Consider the following 17,768-nt stretch of genomic DNA (forward strand, 5'->3'; position numbering starts at 1 on the left):
AGAAAGCACCTAAATTCTAGATAAATATCTTCAGTTAACACATACTTATCAAATACAATGTGCCTACCACTTCTGCCGGGAACAAAATGACAACACACTGTCTAGTCCTTGTGGAGTCCACGTTCTAAGTAGAAACATTTGTAAAGTCACGAGCATAGTACAAAGAGAGGAACAGAGGAGTGTGCAGTCCATGGCTTGGAGAGAAGAAGGCAGGCTTTAAGGAAAAATTGGCAGAAGGCCTGGATCTGGAAAGATGCATGGCGGTTTATCATGTCCTAAGGTGGGGAATGATATGACAGGGAAGGGGATGAAGTTAGGCACAGGTACTGTGAGCGCGAAGAACGTGGCTCAGCTGGGGAAGTGAAAAGAATTCACAAAAGCTAAAGATTAGATGTCACTAGAGAAATAAATTGAAAATAATTTAGAGTTGAAAGCTGGAAACAAATCCTGGAAATCGTGGTCATCATTTCAAGAAAGTGGACGTATATTTTGTAAGTGGTGGGAATTCACTAAAAGATTCTAAATAGAGACTGAAACTAAAATATAATTCAGTTAGCAAGCAAGAGTATGAAACTGGAGCCAAGGAGGTCAGTACTATTGTTCCACTCCAGATCAGAAATGATTTAAACATGAACAAAAGCAGTAGTTATCAATTCATATATTTATTCATTCAAAATATTGAATGCTTCCCACATGCCAGGCACTGTTCTAGGCTTGAGGATCCAACAATAAATAATAAAGACAAAACCTTGTTGTCATGGAGCTTATAATAAATGATAAATAATTAAACAAACAAATTTTTGGTGCATATAAGTGCCATGAAGACAAATAATATAGAATGAGAGCTAAGGAAGTAATGGAGATAAGAGAGAAAGTAATTTGAGCAGAGATCTGAAGGAAGCACATGAGCAGGCCATGAAGAAACCTGGAGAAAGGTGTTCTAGGCAGAGGCAACAGCAGATGAAAAGGCCAAGATGTAGATGCAGGGTAGGTTCAATGTGTCCAAAGAAGACTAAAGAGGCCATGTGACCAGAGTGAGGTGGAGGGTGCTGATGGAGTCAAAGAGAGCAGAGTGGGAGGGTGAGGGCTGCAGGTCACCTGAGGTCTTTCAGACCATGATGAAACTGGTTTTCACTCTAAATGAGCCGCACAGTCATGGGAAGGTTTGAGCAAATGAATACTATATTCATTTTACAAATATATAATCTGACTCAGGTTCTACAAAGATTACTCTGCATGGCAAGTTTAGGAGAGACTGTTGGGAGCAAAGACGGAAGGACAGAGAGCAGTTAAAAAGATATTGCAATATTCCAGGAGACTGAGATAAAGCTGTGGAGTTATGAGAAATGTTCAGACTCTGAACTTATTTTAGTGTAGAACCAATTGGATATGCTACTGGATTAGATGTAGGATGTGAGAGAATTAGAGAAATGAAGGTGACAATGAGAATTTAGAGATGGTGGTATGTTTGAAAAACAGATAGACGCAAAGGCAGGAATTACAGGGTGTGAGTGAAAGCTGCATGGTAAACTGCTCAGAAAGATCTGGGTTTTGACCCTAGAATCTTTTTCTTTTTTTCTTTTTGGAGACAGAGTCTTGTTCCCTCGCCCAAGGTGGAGTGCAGTGGCATGATCTTGGCTCACTGCAACCTTAAACTCTAGAATCTTGACTTGCTGTGAACTGCAGGCAAGTCACTCAACCTCAGTGAACCTCGACTGCTTCATATATATGCAAATAACACCTATATATTCCTGAGTTTTAGTGGAGATCAGAAAGAATATATGCAAACCGTGGATCTCTGTGTCTTTCCCATAATAGGACCTTAACTAGAATCGTGGCTATCATTCATGGCTTAGAGGAAAAGAGGTGTCCAACATGAGGCTCAGATATGTGATTTGGGTTATTTGGGGATGGTACAGTCCTCAGAGATATGGGAAATTGAAAGGATCATGTTGAGAGATTAAGAAATCTGGGAGATCATGATTTCAGTTTGGAGTACAAGAGAGATGTCCTATAGGCAGTTGAAAATATCTGCCTAGGGTTCAAAAGAGAGACTTGGGCAGGAGAAAGAAAGATTCCAAAGTTATCGCTATAGGCATGCTGGGCCATTTGCACAGCCTGGAATAACTGTGCCTAAGAGTTTAAAGTAGTATTGATGAGTAACGTGTCATTTGAGCAAAACTAAAAAACTGATTATATATATATATATCCATTTTATCATGGTTACCCAATTTGCCAACAAACTGGGTAGCCATGATTAAATGAACAAATTTCTAGAAACACATAGCAATTACCAAAACTGACCCATGAAGAAAAAGAAAAATTAAAAAGGCCAATAAAGAGGTTGAATCAAATAAAAAGCCTACCAACAAGTAAAAGCCCAGGATCAGGTGGCTTCACTGATAAATTCTACCAAACATTTAAAGAAGAATTAATACCAATTCTATACGTCTTTCAAAAAGACAGAAGAGGAGGAAATATTCCCCAACTCATTCTGTAAGGCTAGCATTACCTTAATAACAAAGTCAGACAAATATGTTATGAAAAAAGAAAACTACAGACCAAAATCTCTTATAAATCCAGATGCAAAAATCCTAAAACAAACAAACAAGCAAGCAAAATACTAACTGAATCTCAGAGCATATTAAAAGGGTTCTAAACCAAGACCAATGGGGATTTATCTCAGGACTGCAACAGTGGTTCAAATAAGAAAATCAAACAAAGTAATACATCATACTAACAGAACAAAGGAAAAAAAAACATAGTAATCTCAATTGATGCAGAAAAGGCATCTGAAAAACTCCAGCATCCTCTCTTGATTAAAAAAAATCCCTCAGAAAGCTAGGCAAAAAGGGAAATTTCTCAACAAAATAAAGGGCATTTATGAAAAACCCACTATATTCAAATAGGGAAAGACTGAAAAAGAATGCAAAGAATAGACCCTTTCCTTATACCATATATAAGAGCTAAAACTATAAGACTCTTAGAGAAAAACAAAAACAAAAACAAAACAAAACAAAAAAACAAAACAGAAGGACAAATCCCATGACCTTGGATTTGGCAATGAATTCTTAGATATAACACCAAAAACATGATCAAATAGAGAAAAAAATGCATAAAGGGTACTTCATCAACATTAAAAGACCTTATGCATCTCAAGATATTTTCAACAACGTGAAAAGAAAACCTAGAGAATGCAAAAAATATTTGCACATCATATATCTGATAAGAGCCTAATACCCAAAATTTAAAACCTCTTAAAACTCAACAACAAAAAGACAATACTATTTTAAAATGGGCAAAGGACTTGAAGAAACATTTCTCCAGAGAAGATATAGAAATGGTCAGGAAGCATATGGAAAGATGCTCACCATCATTAGTTCTCTGGGGAATGTAAATCAAAACCATGATCAGATACTTCACACCCACCAAGATGGATAATTAAATAAAAAAATAAGTGTTGGCAAGAATGGGGAGAAACTGGAATCCTTTTGCATAGCTGATAGAAATGTAAAATGGTGTCGCTCCTGAGGAAAACAATATGTCAGTTCCCGAAAAAGTTAAACAGAATTACCACATGCCTCAGCAATTCAATCCTAGGTATATACCCCAAATAATTGAAAACAGGTACTCAAATACTTGTATGCCCATGTTCATCACAGCACTATTCACAATAGTCATAAGGTAGAACGAAGTGTCCAACAACAGATGAATGGATAAACAAATTGTGATATAAAAATATAATGGAATATCATTCAGCCATAAAAAGGAATGACCTACTGATACATGAGACAATGTGGATAAACCTTGAGAACATTATGCTCAATGAAAGAAGCCAGTCACAAAAGGTTACATATCGTGTATTTCATTTATATGAAATATCTAGAATAGGTAAGTCTACAGAAATGAAAGCAGATTGGTAGCTGTTAAGGGATGAGGGGAGTGAGGTGTAAATGTTTATTGGGTATGGAGTTTTATTTTGTGGCAATGAAAATATTTTGGAGTTAGGGAGGTGGTGCTTGTACAACATAGTCAATATACTAAACGTCACTGAACTGTTCACATTAAAATGATTAATTTTATATCATGTGAATTTCACCTCAATTTAAAAAAATTCAGCAGCTTGGTAGGGTGACAGGGTGGAGAACACACACACTGGAGACTGTATGATGAAACAGTGAAGGTCTGAGCTATGTGTTACAAGTAGAAATGAAAACTAAGAGGAATTAATGAATCTGAGAGCTCTTTAAGAGGGAGAGAGATTGGAGTGGGGTGGGAAAGTTGACTTCTATCCACAATGAGTAGGTTAAGAGGACAAGATTTTGGAACAAAGACAAACAGTTCTATACTGAGCAGTCTGCATTTCAGAAATGTTTAGGAGGCACTTAGAAATATGGATCTCTACTCAGCAGATTAGTATGGGCTGCAAATGAAGATTTCAGAATTTTAAACACATCATAGAAATAAATGGGATGGAAGCAGATAGAAAAAAGTCAGCTTGTAACATCATAGTTTTAAAAAACATAACATGATGGTTCAATTCACCTAAGGAAATATTCAACAAAAGCATTCAGCATAGATAAAAGGATGGGTTAAATGTGATGTTAGAAAGATGTCCATATGCAGTTAGAATTTAATTTCTGGGCCGTATATCAGTTATTTGTGCCGTGGTACAATTAAACCATCTAAATAGGTTTTGCCTTTATGAAAATGCTTCCAATAAAAGCAGCAATGACTTAAACTAATTGAAATCACTGAACTAGGGCTGTAGCTCTGTTCAGTGTAGGGCTTTATATGTGTGCATTTCTTTCTCTACAACTGTTTCTTTCCTTAAAAGAAGTGCACTGTTAATAAAGGTATTTTTATGAGTATGCCCACTGGGAGTACATTGTTGCCTTAACCTTACCACTGAAGTTTCACGAAAGGACAAGGAAAACATCTTGTGTTTGTGAGTTTCCTTTCATATGGACTGCTTACCCTATGCTGTATCCATTGGGACATGATGATGGATCTAAGCTCTGGAATTTCCCTCAATATTTAAGCAGAATTCTGCACTGTGCCATATCACACAGCACAGCTTTAATGTTTTTTCTTACATTGATTCCCTAACATCTGTGTCAATTCTCTGTCAACTGCCAATCCCACACAAAATAACAGTGTTTTTTTCCCCTAAATTGATCAATATTCAGATTAATTTTACTGTCAACAGTAGTATTTTTTCTTTCAGAAATAATGTATGCTATGTCAAATAATTCCATTTCAATTCAAATGTCATAAGCGGAAAACCTAGACACTTAGTAACAGCATTATTTAACACAAAGGAACCTATATGCATTTTGGAATTTTGTACATGTTTGGCTTTAACCAAGTAAATAATATGTATGACCAGTCAAATCTCTGGTTTAACTGTCATTAATCAGTAAAGATTTGGCAAGACACACGAAAGCTGCCTCAAATCATCATGCATTTACACCTTGGAAGAACAACTCAATGGTATTAAAATAGGGTACAGGCATGTCTAAAAGAAAATCAGAATTTATTTACTGCCAGTAAACCAAGATGAATAAAATGATTACAATGCAGTTACATGTATTATGCAAGAAAAAGCTATAAATAGCATAAGACATTAATAGGCATAGGCACATACCAGCAATGCAACACACACATACACACACACACACACACACACACACACACACACCCCTACTTCCTGTTATTGGAAGACACTATGGGGGAAAAAAAAATCGAAACTCACATCACACTGAAAAGGCTTTTCCCCAGTGTGCGTCCTCTTGTGCTCATCCAGGCCTCGCTTCTGGCTGAAGGCCTTGCTGCACTCTGAGCACTTGTATGGCTTCTCCTGCAGTCAACAAAAAGAGACCACCAAAATTGCCAGTGAATGAATGAAGGCAGAGCCCTCCATATTCAGGTGTGTGCTATGGGATCTACAGAATACTGCAGCAAATTACAGGTATGCTGATATGGTTTGGCTGTGCCCCACCCAAATTTCATCTTGAATTGTAGTTCCCATAATCCCCATATGTCATGGGAAGGACCTGATGGGAGGTAATTGAATCATAGGGGTGGTTACCCCCATGCTGTTCTCATGATAGTGAGTGAATTCTCACAAGATCTGATGGTTTTATAAAGGGCTTTTCCCACTTTGCTCCATGCTTCTCTGTCCTGCCACTATGTGAAGAAGGATGAGTGAGCTTCCCCCTTCCGCTATGACTGTAAGTTTCCTGAGCCCTCCCCAGCCATGCAGAACCGTGGTGTCAATTAAACCTCTTTCCTCTATAAATTACCCAGTCTCAGGTATTTCTTCATAGTGGCGTGAGAACAAACTAATACAGGTGCTATGAGCAATTTTATATTTTCAGGGGAAATAGGAATAACCCACATCTGTCAGACACTGAAAATGATTAGCTCAAGGCAGTTCAGTTTCAACACTGGATTGTGCTACATTTCCTCCAATGATGTCCTGTTTTTGCAATGCTGGATGCTGGATGGTTGCTGTGATGTAACTACTTACACTTCTAGGTCATTTCTTTTGGTTTATGGGTACCATAAAAATCTACTGAGATACTCAGGGCATCATGAATGAAGAAAGTTTGAGAATCCTTGATCTAGAGGGTACAAATTGTTTACTTTCTAAGAGGAATTCCTGGAAATAAAAACTTTAGAACTAAATTTTCTACAGATTTTGGGGGATAAGTTTAAAAATAAATCAACTGTGATTTATGTATTTTCTTTTTGTTGTTGCGATGGAGTCTCCCTCTGTCACCCAGGCTGGAGTGCAGTGGCACGATCTTGGCTCACTGCAACCTCTGCCTCCCTAGTTCAAGCGATTCTCCTGCCTCAGCCTCCTGAGTAGCTGGGAAAACAGGCGCCTGCTGCCATACCCAGCTATTTTTTTTTTTTTTTGTATTTTTAGTAGAGATGGGGTTTTACCATGTTGATCAGGCTGGTCTCAAACTCGTGACCTCAAATTATCCACCTGCTTTGGCCTCCCAAAGTGCTGAGATTATAGGTGTGAGCCACCGTGCCTGTATTTTCATTTCTATTACCTCATCTTTTTCCGGGAGGATGTTCTTTTATAAAATCTAAATTACATTTTTAAATGAGGCATTTTTATTATAAAAACAATAAAGAAAACTTAAGGCAAAGAAGTATCTCAAAATGAACAGAAAAAATAATTTCGAATTCCTTAGCCTTCTTTGGTACCAGGAAGTTAGTCATATCACCATCGTTTTAGCCTGGATTAATTGTGAAATTAATTAATATTATTCCATTCCAACAGCTTGCAAGTTACTACTTAGTGCATCATTAAAAAGTTTCATTGAAATTTAGGTAAATTTGCAGTGAGATTTTTTTTATCAAATATATCTTCAAAAATATTGCTATAAACATTCTTGGGCTGGGCATGGTGGCTCATGTCTGTAATCCTAGCACTTTGGGAGGCCGAGGCGGACGAATTATCTGAGGTCAGCCGTTTGAGACCAGCCTGGCCAACATGGTGAAACCCCGTCTCTACTAAAAATACAAAAGTTAGCTGGGCATGGTGGCAGGCACCTGTAATTCCAGCTACTCGGGAGGTTGAGGCAGGAGAATTACTTGAACCCAGGAGGCGGAGGTTGCAGTGAGCCAAGATCACTCCATTGCACTCCAGCCTGGGTGACAAGAGCAAAACTCCCTCTCAAAAAGAAAACAAAAACATTTTTGAATTGAGATAGTGTATGCATGTTTCTTGTTAACAAGTTGTATTTATATTTTCTCTCTAGTATCAAAAAAAATCCATAACTTTTTTTGCAGACCTATAAAAAACAGTATTAAATAACCAGACAGACATACATGTGCCCACCAACTAGCCTAAGAAATCCAACCTTCTCAATACAGGTGCCGCTCTCAATTGCCTCCTCCCCCACCACCTGCAGCACTCTCCCATCTTCTCAGGGACGACAGCTCCCTCAGATATGTTAAGTACCATTCCCTTGCCTTTCTCTATATTGTTACTACCTATGTATGGATGGAACCTTAAGATAGAGGATTATTTTGCCATTTGAAAGTATGTAAATACTATCATACTGTATCCACTTTTTGTGTGTGTTCTGTTGAGATGTACTTTATCATTGTTCAACATTATCCTCACAGGGTTCTAGTCCTTACTTTCACTTTTGTAAACACATGTAGCTCATATTTACTAATTTTCAATGTTGGGCCATATTAATTAAATAGCTGTATACCACAATTTATTTATATACATTCTCCAATGATGGATAGCTAAGTTATTCCCAGTTGTTCACTCTTATAAATAATGTTGCTCTGAAAAATCTTGTACACTCGAATATAGGTGAAAGCAACTCTGTAAAGGATGTGTACCTAGATGTGGGACTGAATCTTCAACTCTTCTATGAATAAACAAATAGCTCTGCAAAGTTAATAAACCAAGTTAATAAACCATTTTATACTCCAATATTCACTGTATCCTTGTGATTCTATCACTTTATTTTAGATGTTTTGAGACTTTCATTAGGTATGTAAGTATATACAAATTTTAAACTATTATGTTATTGGAAAATAGAACCTTTTATCATTTTGACATGACCTTCTCTATCTGTAATAATTCTTTTTTACCTTGAAATTAATGTGACTGCAATATAGCTATAAAAGCTTTTTAAAATTAGTATTTGCCTGCTATACTCATCTTTTTGCTTTCAAACAACCTATATCCTTATGTATGGGGAGTGACTTGTATAAACAGTATATGACTAGATTTTTTTAACCCAAACTTTTTTGTGATCCAAAGATTACTTCTGTCTAAGATGGCAAGTTTTGCCTCTTTACAAATTTGTGATTACTGATATACTTGACTATATTTCCAACATTTATTTTGTGCACTACTATCACCCTATTTGTTTTACAAGTTTTTCCCATATATTTTATTACATGTTTTAGATTGATCCTTTCCCCACTACTTTAAAAGTTATTATCTCTATTTCTATCCTTTTAATGGTTATCCTCAAAATATTTTACTTTGTATGTTTAAAACTAAAGTTTATCCATAGGTTTTGTCTCCTACTGAATAATATAGGTACTGTAGAATGATCCTCTTACACGTTAGTATGTAGCAGTATTTTATTTATATCTTGATTTTTAATGCTTGTCTTAGTCACTTTGAGCTGCCATAACAAAATACCATAGACTGGGTCGCTATAAACAACAGACATTTATTTCTCACCATTCTGGAGGCTAGAAGTCTAAGGTCAGGGTGTCAGCGTAGTCAGGTTCACGTGAGGGCCCTTTTCTGGGTTGCAAATTCCCTGTCCTCACATGGCGGAAGGAAAGTACTCTGGTCTCTTCAGCTCCTTATAAGGGCACTAATCCCATTCATGACAGCTATACCCTCATGACCCTATCAGCTCCCAAAGGTCCCACTCTCTAATACCATCACAATGATGGTTAGGATTTCACGTAAGAATTTGGGGAGAATGCAAATATTCAGTCCATTGCAATGCCTAATATGAAATGATTATTATTTTATATAATCAAAGTGATTTAGCTTTCCACATGTTTAACAATTTCTTTACTTTTCAGGCTTTTTTATGTATCTGATTTTCCAAGGATCTGTTGGTGGCAAATTGTTTTTGACTGAATATGACTACTTTTCTCATTTGTTGTTGAATGAAAGTCTACAAATCCAATGAGATATATAATAGACTCATTTTACTCTTTATATTTCTTAATATCTCTTTAACATTCCCATCTCTTTGTGTTGTACTCTAATTTCTTAAAGTCAATTGATTTTAAAAATCAGTTGATCAATTCTCTTTTCAGCTTGCTGTTTAATGGGACCCTAGGGCTTTTAATTTCTGTTACCATATTTTTAACTTTTAAAAGTTTTATTTGCTTATTTCTCAATTCCATTTTTGATACAATCTCATTTTTCTCATAAGCAACGCATGTTGTTTATGCCTATTTGAAAATATTCTAGGCATTTATATAATTTACTTTATCTGATAAAGCATTATCTTAAGATGTTTGGAAGTCTAGTTCTGCTTTTTGTGGTTTCTTCTGTCTCCTGCTTGTGGCTTTTGTTTCCTTGGGTGTCTGGGATTTGAAATCGTGAGCACACGTTTGGTGGTCTTTATCTGCTAAAATCCTGTGACCCCTAGGTTGAGGGTAAGTCCCTCCAGACAGCATTTGTGTTTGCTTCTGCCAGGCACTCTGGGATGCTATCAATCAAAGACTGTTTTAAGTTGATTTATTGCCTTAGGGTTTTCTGGTGAGGCAGATATTGTAAGTCTGAACTCCACACTTGAGGGAAGGATTGCGGTTACAAACTCTAAGAAGAAAGCTTTCCCTAGCCAGCAATTACTCCAAAACAGTTAAATGTCTCAAGTACCAACCTTTACCAAAGGCAGATTATGTCTAGTCTCCAATTTTATTTTGAGCATAGCATTTCTAGAGTCCAAGAATAATAGTGGTATGGGACTCCATCTTACCCTATAATCTGAACATGCAGTTTGTCTCGTTTTCCCTGACACCATGAAAAATCAAGTCTTGAGATCACCAACACTGGCAAACACCCTGCAGGTGGTGCATCCTCAACTTGAACTTATCACTCACCTTCAGCTCCATTTTTGTTCATTGAATCCTGAGGGCTATCATTACTTTTTTTACAAGTTCAGATGTTTGCTGTTTGCTTTGCTTTATCCAGCATTAATAAGTGCTCCTTATAGGGTCTTTTTTCCAGGATATGGAGTATCTACCATGTTGCCAGAAATGAAAGTAACTATATGTATAATTTTAAAGATGTAAAAAAATATGTTTAATGAGTCTTCACAGTCATCAAGAAAAATGTTCAATTTTCTTTGCAGTCCAAAAACTATAATGTGCTTTCCCCTCTAGTCTGAATAAACATAATCTCTTTTCACAACTTCAAATATTTCTTCAAATATTCCACAGTTTTTCAAAAACTTGAAAATGAAAAGGTAGTTTTAAGTATTTGGATCAGAATTTGTTTGAAGTTGCTGGGATTTCTTATTAAGGCTTTTATTATATCCAAATATTCTACATCAACTTTTATTTTAAAAAAGCATACAAAGACATTATTATGAAGTATATGAGAAGAAATAAAAAGCTTAATCCCTACACTTTATTTGTAAGACCAGAAGTTGTGAAGACATAAGGGGCACGGCACCATGGCAGCTGCCAATGACAGGTGAGGGTTTTGCAGAGAACATCCTAAGACAGAACTAACTGTCAAGATGCCACCCTAAGAGCAAGAAGAGGTATCAAGAAAAGGCAATGAAAATCAAGGCCTGAGCACCAAAGATTAAGAACAACCCTTTTACTCCTTCCCAAATTTCCTCTTAGGAGACACTATCTAGGTGAGTATCCTAGACATTGCTCATACAGATGCTTAAAAGACTGGTTCCCTGCTGGTATTCTGAGATTCTGGTGAGGGATGAGGGCTTTGTAGTTATCACAAGAGGTTTAAAAATGCAAGCATGTATTAATCATTGCCTTAGCTGAATAAATAATGTCTTATTTACTTACACACACACACACGTTATCCACCCACGTGCTGATACTTTTCACACATTTATACATGCTATTGCTGATTAATTTAATACACTTCACTTACAAATGTCGTTGAAATTATATTACCTTTCCTTATTTTCTCCTTCACAATATACTACAAGTTCAACAGCTATGTATTTATATATGCATGTTGGCAGAAAAGTAAAGGATAAAATGTATAATGTTAGAAAGGTTCTTTCAGTTAAAGAAGTTTGAAGAGGAATCCATTTGATTAAGTAGTTTTCAATCTGCCTGGACTCCCTCTTCTCTACCTAGAACTATTTAAAGCCAGGGAGTCCTTGGGGTTTTGCCCTAAGAGAAGCACATGAAGGTCCCACGATCATATTTCTATGTTAGTCTGGCAAGAAAGACTCTCTGTCATAACTAAGTATATTAACAGGCAGCTGTGTTTGCCCTTCAAATGCCTCTCTTCTTCATCCCAGATCTTACACAGAGCCTGCACTATTCCTGAAGATATCACAAGAAGATATATAATTCATGGCAGATACTAGTCAGACTGTCTATAGTGCTCCCTGAAGGAACTTCTAATGCGTACTATGGAAAAGGATTCCAATTTATAGTGAATGTCATCAAAGCAAGTGTTAGAGAATTCTTGCTCTAGTAAATGGCTCTTATACTAGAGGCAGAGCCAAGAGGTCATAGGCCACTCACCTCTAAAGTTAAGAGAACCAAATAAACCAAAATAGGAGAAAATAAATGCATTTTCTTTCTCAGAGAGTAAACCCTCACATACCCCTCCCTTACTAATTTCTTTTCATTACCCCTAATAAGCCATGCCAAAGAAATACCAATCAGAACATGGACAACACATTTAGAAAGAACAGGCTGAGTGGTACAGGGAATAAGACTGGAGAGGCACTGATTTCTGTTTCTGCTCCTTTCTCTGAACATTGTGAAAAAAAAAAAACAAAACAAAAAACCTTCATTGCCTCTAGAGCCTTCCTGAGTGGAATATGTAGTATAAATTATACACTTTAACTCATTAGCTGAATTTCAGTAGAGAAAGAATGATTAGGTTCTTGATTAATTCTGTTTCTGAATGATTACACAGTTTAACTGACAAATAGCTTGTCCTTTGTCATCATAACTTGGGAATCATTACTAAATGGAGGCAATGTATTTGTCAGTTAAACTGTGTAATCTATTACAGGCAGAATTAATCATGAGTCTCATCAGTCTAGCTTTAATCAAACAATACTTGGCAGAATTCATTCAAAAGGTAGGATTTACACAGCTCTATGCCCTGCAACTTGTAATCTAGGTAATAAAAAGTCGCATTTTGTGTAGTTAATGCCCACCTATATAAAAGAACAGTATCTTCAAATGTTACATTTTTTTGATAAGATAAACTGAATTAATAAATCTCAACATCATCTGAGAGGGTTCTACAGAAACAAAGTTAAATTTTATATAAACTTAGGAGGACTCTGAACGTGAAGTCCTTAAAAATAGAAATTGATTAGAAGCTTTCTTTTAGTTGAGCTAAGAATTCCTGTCCAAAAGGTTACAGGTATGATCCCATCAGACAGGCTACCAAGGATAAGGATGGGTCGACCTTGGATCCCTGGATGGTTCCATCCCAGGGTGGATCACGGGTGGATGATCCACACACAGTAGGTACATAATCCAAAGATTTCTTGTGGTTGCTGTCTATGGTTTACATTAGACCACAATCAAATAAAATGGAAAATAAAACCAGTGAGCTCTTTCTCTTAGAGGCCAAGGTAAAGGTGTCACAAAATCATAGAATGATACTTAATATGTTCTCTTTCATGACAGTGATAGCCTGACTCTACTAAAATTGAGAAAGGGAAACTTGTAGGCAATGAAAGAAAACAGGAAGACTAGTGAGCATGATGAGGACTGTCAGAGCCTGTGGTCTTCTGAACATATATAATCATGGGTTTGCTTAGGAGAAGGTTCAACTTGCGAGTGAAACACTAGCTCCTCTGTGGTTATATCTTCTGTGAACGCACTAGGGATACACCTTTTCTCTATTTGTCTTGCTCAAAGCTATAATAAAGCCACAGTGTACGCACTTAATGAAATAATTTCCATGTGACCAACCTGGATTTCATATAAAATTTAGAGAAGCTTATCAAAGAGGAATCAGATGTGGAAGACAGTCTTTGTCTCTCTCTCACACACACAGAAAGACATTTTAGGACTTAAAGGGTATGCATACCTTTTGTTCCAAATTAATTTTGTTTGGCTACTTTTTCTAGATTAGATTATTTTATAGCCATTAATGTTTACTCTATTAAAACTCACAAAAATTACATATTTCACCAGATAATTATTTCCTATTTCTAAATTTAAAAGAAAATCTAAAAAATTCATAAGGGACTCTCACTAAGGAGAGACCTTGAGAACACCACATCATCAATTTACACTTAGACCTTTCTGCAAAAGTGGAACATTTTAATGCCTTTAATTTTATATCATTGATTTTAGAGAAGTTTGCCTTAACAAAAATGTTAAAAACAAAGGTTCAGCTGAAAGCAAAATAGTGTTTCATTTAAAAAAAATCCATGAGGCACAGATTTGGTGTGAATTTCTTAAATATGAAATTTCTAGATAAACTAAATTGTATAAATCCTAGTTTCCCATTTTCTCAGCTGCTACCGTAGTGGCTAATCTGTCAGACACATTACAAACTATGGCATAGATGAAACTGACAACTTGTAAACAAAAAAGCCTTGTGTTATATTTTTAAAAGATGTGGGGCAGGTTCACTTAACCCTCAAACTTTCTCTTCTGCAAAATGTCTCACTAATTTCCACTGTGGAATACGGAGCCTCAACTGTGAGGAAGATCACAGACAGTCAGTTGTTGACTTTCTAGCCTGTGCTAAGAAACTATTTGCCAAACTTTCCTTAGACAAGGCACAGAGTACTTAAACTCCCCACTGTGGTCCAGAGCAAGGTTTCTGGATCTCAACAAAAGGGCCAGATAATTCTTTGGTGTGAGGACTGTCCTCTGCACCCACTAGATGTCAGTAGTACACCCTTCCCCACTCCATCTTCCACCCAGTTGTGACAACCCAAAATATCTCCCGACATTGCCAAATGTCCCCTGGGGGGCAAACCACAGAAACACTATAGACAGTGCTTCTCAAACCATCTGTAATGAAAGACTTTTTCCCAGTCTGTTGCAAAGTGATACTTTTATAAAATATACTAAAAATGAATTACTAGAAAAATTATCATGTACTTGAATGTCACAGCAATGCCAAAATGCTGTAAGAGTTCTAAACACTTCCTCACGGTTTATTTATTTATCATAGACCAGAAATAAAGAGTTTGTGGGCTGCCACTGGTCTGCGAGCCACACTTTTGAAAAGCACTGGCTAGAACGAAAATATCTTTGATCTTAAGATGCCCATAATTCAATTTTATCATAATCTAGATGAACAAATTCTACAATAGACCTTATATAAAGATGCCTAATGTCATAATTACACTTACAACTTGAATTAGATATAATTTTAATTTTACATATAAAAATTCAAGTTTTATGGCTAGGGTAGTGAGGAAGTTATAAATGGAAAAAAAAATTAATACTTGTTGAACTTGGCTGGGGCTACTTGGGGATTCATTATCCTATTCTCTGCTTCTGTAGATTTCACAATTTTTCTCCTAAAAAGTTAAATTTGTTTTTTTAAAAGCTGCTTTCATGCTATTCTAAAACTTAAAAACATCGCCATTATCCTTCTGCATCAGGGGTTTTGTCTTTCTCTATCTAGGGGAACTATTTTTGATATCAGGAAGATGGATCGTGTAAACATTAAACCATCTCAGAAGTCAGAAACTGTGTCTTGTATGCCTGCTTTGAGATAACCCAGAGCTCCAGGGACTGGCCTCGCTGTGAGCCACAAAAACGCAGACTGGTGAGCAGTAGATTCCCAAAACCTGGCCCTTCTCTCCCCAACCCCAGCATAGCCAAGCTGTTCACATGTGTCTGGAGTAAGGAGCTTCTTGTACTCTTATATGACAGGGTATGTGTATAACTGGGCCAACATCTGTACTTCATATGGCAATTCCCACAACAGATCCTCCAAGAATAAAAGAGAGCTACAGACAGGGACCTGTGGTGGCCCTGACCACTGATCGGAGGTCAGACTGACGTGTGCTCCTCACCATGGCAGAGGCTGTGAAACCCATGCTGTGATTTTCAGAGTCCTCCACTTTCCTAGGAGTCAGGTAAGATTAGTAATCTTCCGTTAGTATGATGGGCTTTGAGACCAAAAGATGACTACTCGCTTCTATAAACCAAATTCGCAACCGAATTGCGGGTGAAATTTAGAGGAGGGTTTGCAAGTGTGGCCCCATGGGTTTCTATGACACACAGCTGAGGGAACAGAGCTACAGCCCACAGTACGGCATGCCATATATCTAACAGTTCCTCTTAATGGGCCCCTTTCTCAAAGTGCATGTGCCACCAGCTGCATACAATCAAAATGCATTGAGTTTCCCTCTAACAAGCAGCCTTGCTTAGAAAACTTCTTTTACAGATGTTTATAGCTTTTGTGGCTTTTTATTCACCATCTTATTTTTATAGCCAGTGTGATCTTTCAACATATGACAAAACATACCCATGGCCTAGTAAACAATGCACCTAAAAATTATAACTCTTAGGAGGCTAGGAGAATATTTAAAGCAGGTTTCTACGTAACACATCCATAATTGGTTTTGCATTGTAGCTAATGAAAAACACACTTCTATAAATTAGGAAAATGAATTGCACAAGCAACACATAGGACACTAAAAACAAGCACAGTAAATAGGATACAATTTTTATATTAAAGTGTTGCATACAGTCTTTAAATAGAAACAAGGAGGCACCTGGTCCCTTTTAATTAATCCACTCTAAGGCCCACAGAATAGTGAGTATAAATGAAATGGCTGGGCAGCCAGAAAGTCCTGTCACTTGCATAGAGGTGACAAAAGAGCTTATCTGGCATAAAGCATGCAAAGAATCATCCAAACTAGCTCAAAAGCCTTGTTTTCCTGGGGCTGCAGGGGTGACTCAAACTAGTCCATTTGGAATCGTGAGACAAAACTGATGAAACTAAACTTTTCCCTAATATTCTCCTAATTTCTAGTCCAGTGGACTTCAACCCTGCCTGCACATTTAAACCACCTAGGGATCTTTTTAAAAACATTGATGCCTAGGGCCCACCCTCAGATAGCCTGATTTAACTAGTTTGGACACGGCCAGGCACTAGCTTTTTAAAAGCTCCCAAGGTGCCTCTAATGTGCAAACAGAAGTGAGAACTTCTGATCTAGTTCACCATCCTCTACCATAAGCATTGTAATGATAATAACAATGACAAAAACAGCATCAGTAACAATTTCTACTCTTTCTACTACTACTATTATACTCTACCACCCCTGCACTGCTGCCTATGTTCACAAACTGCCTACTTTCTGCTGGCTGGCAAAGTGCTAAGAAATTTAAAGACTGTTCTCCCATTTAGCTGTTAAGCAATGCTGCAAATTTGCTATGGTTATTTTCACTTTACAATGAAGAAACATTTGTTTAAAAACATGACCAAGGTTATTGTAAGGCAATGGCTGTGCTTCGGTAAAGGATAGGTTGAGGTAAACATCCAGAGTGACTCAGCGAGTCTACAGCACAGGTGTAGAACTCCACTTGTTATCACAGCCATGTAGCCGTAACATGGCCATCACTTGGATCTAGGCCAGTATTATCTGTAAAAAGGTATAATTGCCCTGTTGACAGGCTCAGCTCAACATGGCTTGACATGGTGGGCACGCGGGTGCCCAGAGAAAGAGAGAGTCAGAGCTGTCCGTCTTTGCAGAGGGACAGAGGGGAGCCAGGACACGTTCGGCTTGCTTGTGGCCAAAAAGAGAAAGAGTTAAGCCACTGACCCTGAAGGCAAGGGAGAGCCAGCTACGCAGCTGTGTATGGGGGCTGCCGGACTCAGCAGCCAAGACAGGGTGGACAGTGTGAGAAAGCTGTTGATGAGAGCTGCTGCTGAATAAAATCATCTTTCACCTGCCTACAATCCCCCGAGTGTTCTTTCTGCTCATCCACCCGCTCCCTTGAACCTCAGCACGGATCAGAATCTGAACCTGGGTGTGACATCTGGCGTACTCATGAACCTGACAGTTACACAGAGAGAGCAGAAAAAAAAATAA

The 17,768-nt window shown here is 37.4% G+C and overlaps 1 protein-coding gene across 1 annotated transcript in view; it reads right to left on the bottom strand.

Annotated features, from left to right (window-relative positions):
• Positions 1 to 17,768, bottom strand: part of PRDM5 (PR/SET domain 5) — a 225,722-nt gene that overhangs the window by 10,086 nt on the left and 197,868 nt on the right. The window contains exon 15 of the mRNA XM_058437033.1: positions 5,756 to 5,860. Coding sequence (XP_058293016.1) covers positions 5,756 to 5,860 — 105 coding nt within the window. The remainder of the gene's footprint in view (positions 1 to 5,755; positions 5,861 to 17,768) is intronic.

Source organism: Hylobates moloch, unplaced genomic scaffold (assembly GCF_009828535.3).
Source record: "Hylobates moloch isolate HMO894 unplaced genomic scaffold, HMol_V3 SCAFFOLD_3, whole genome shotgun sequence".
Classification (NCBI taxonomy): Eukaryota; Metazoa; Chordata; class Mammalia; order Primates; family Hylobatidae; genus Hylobates; species Hylobates moloch.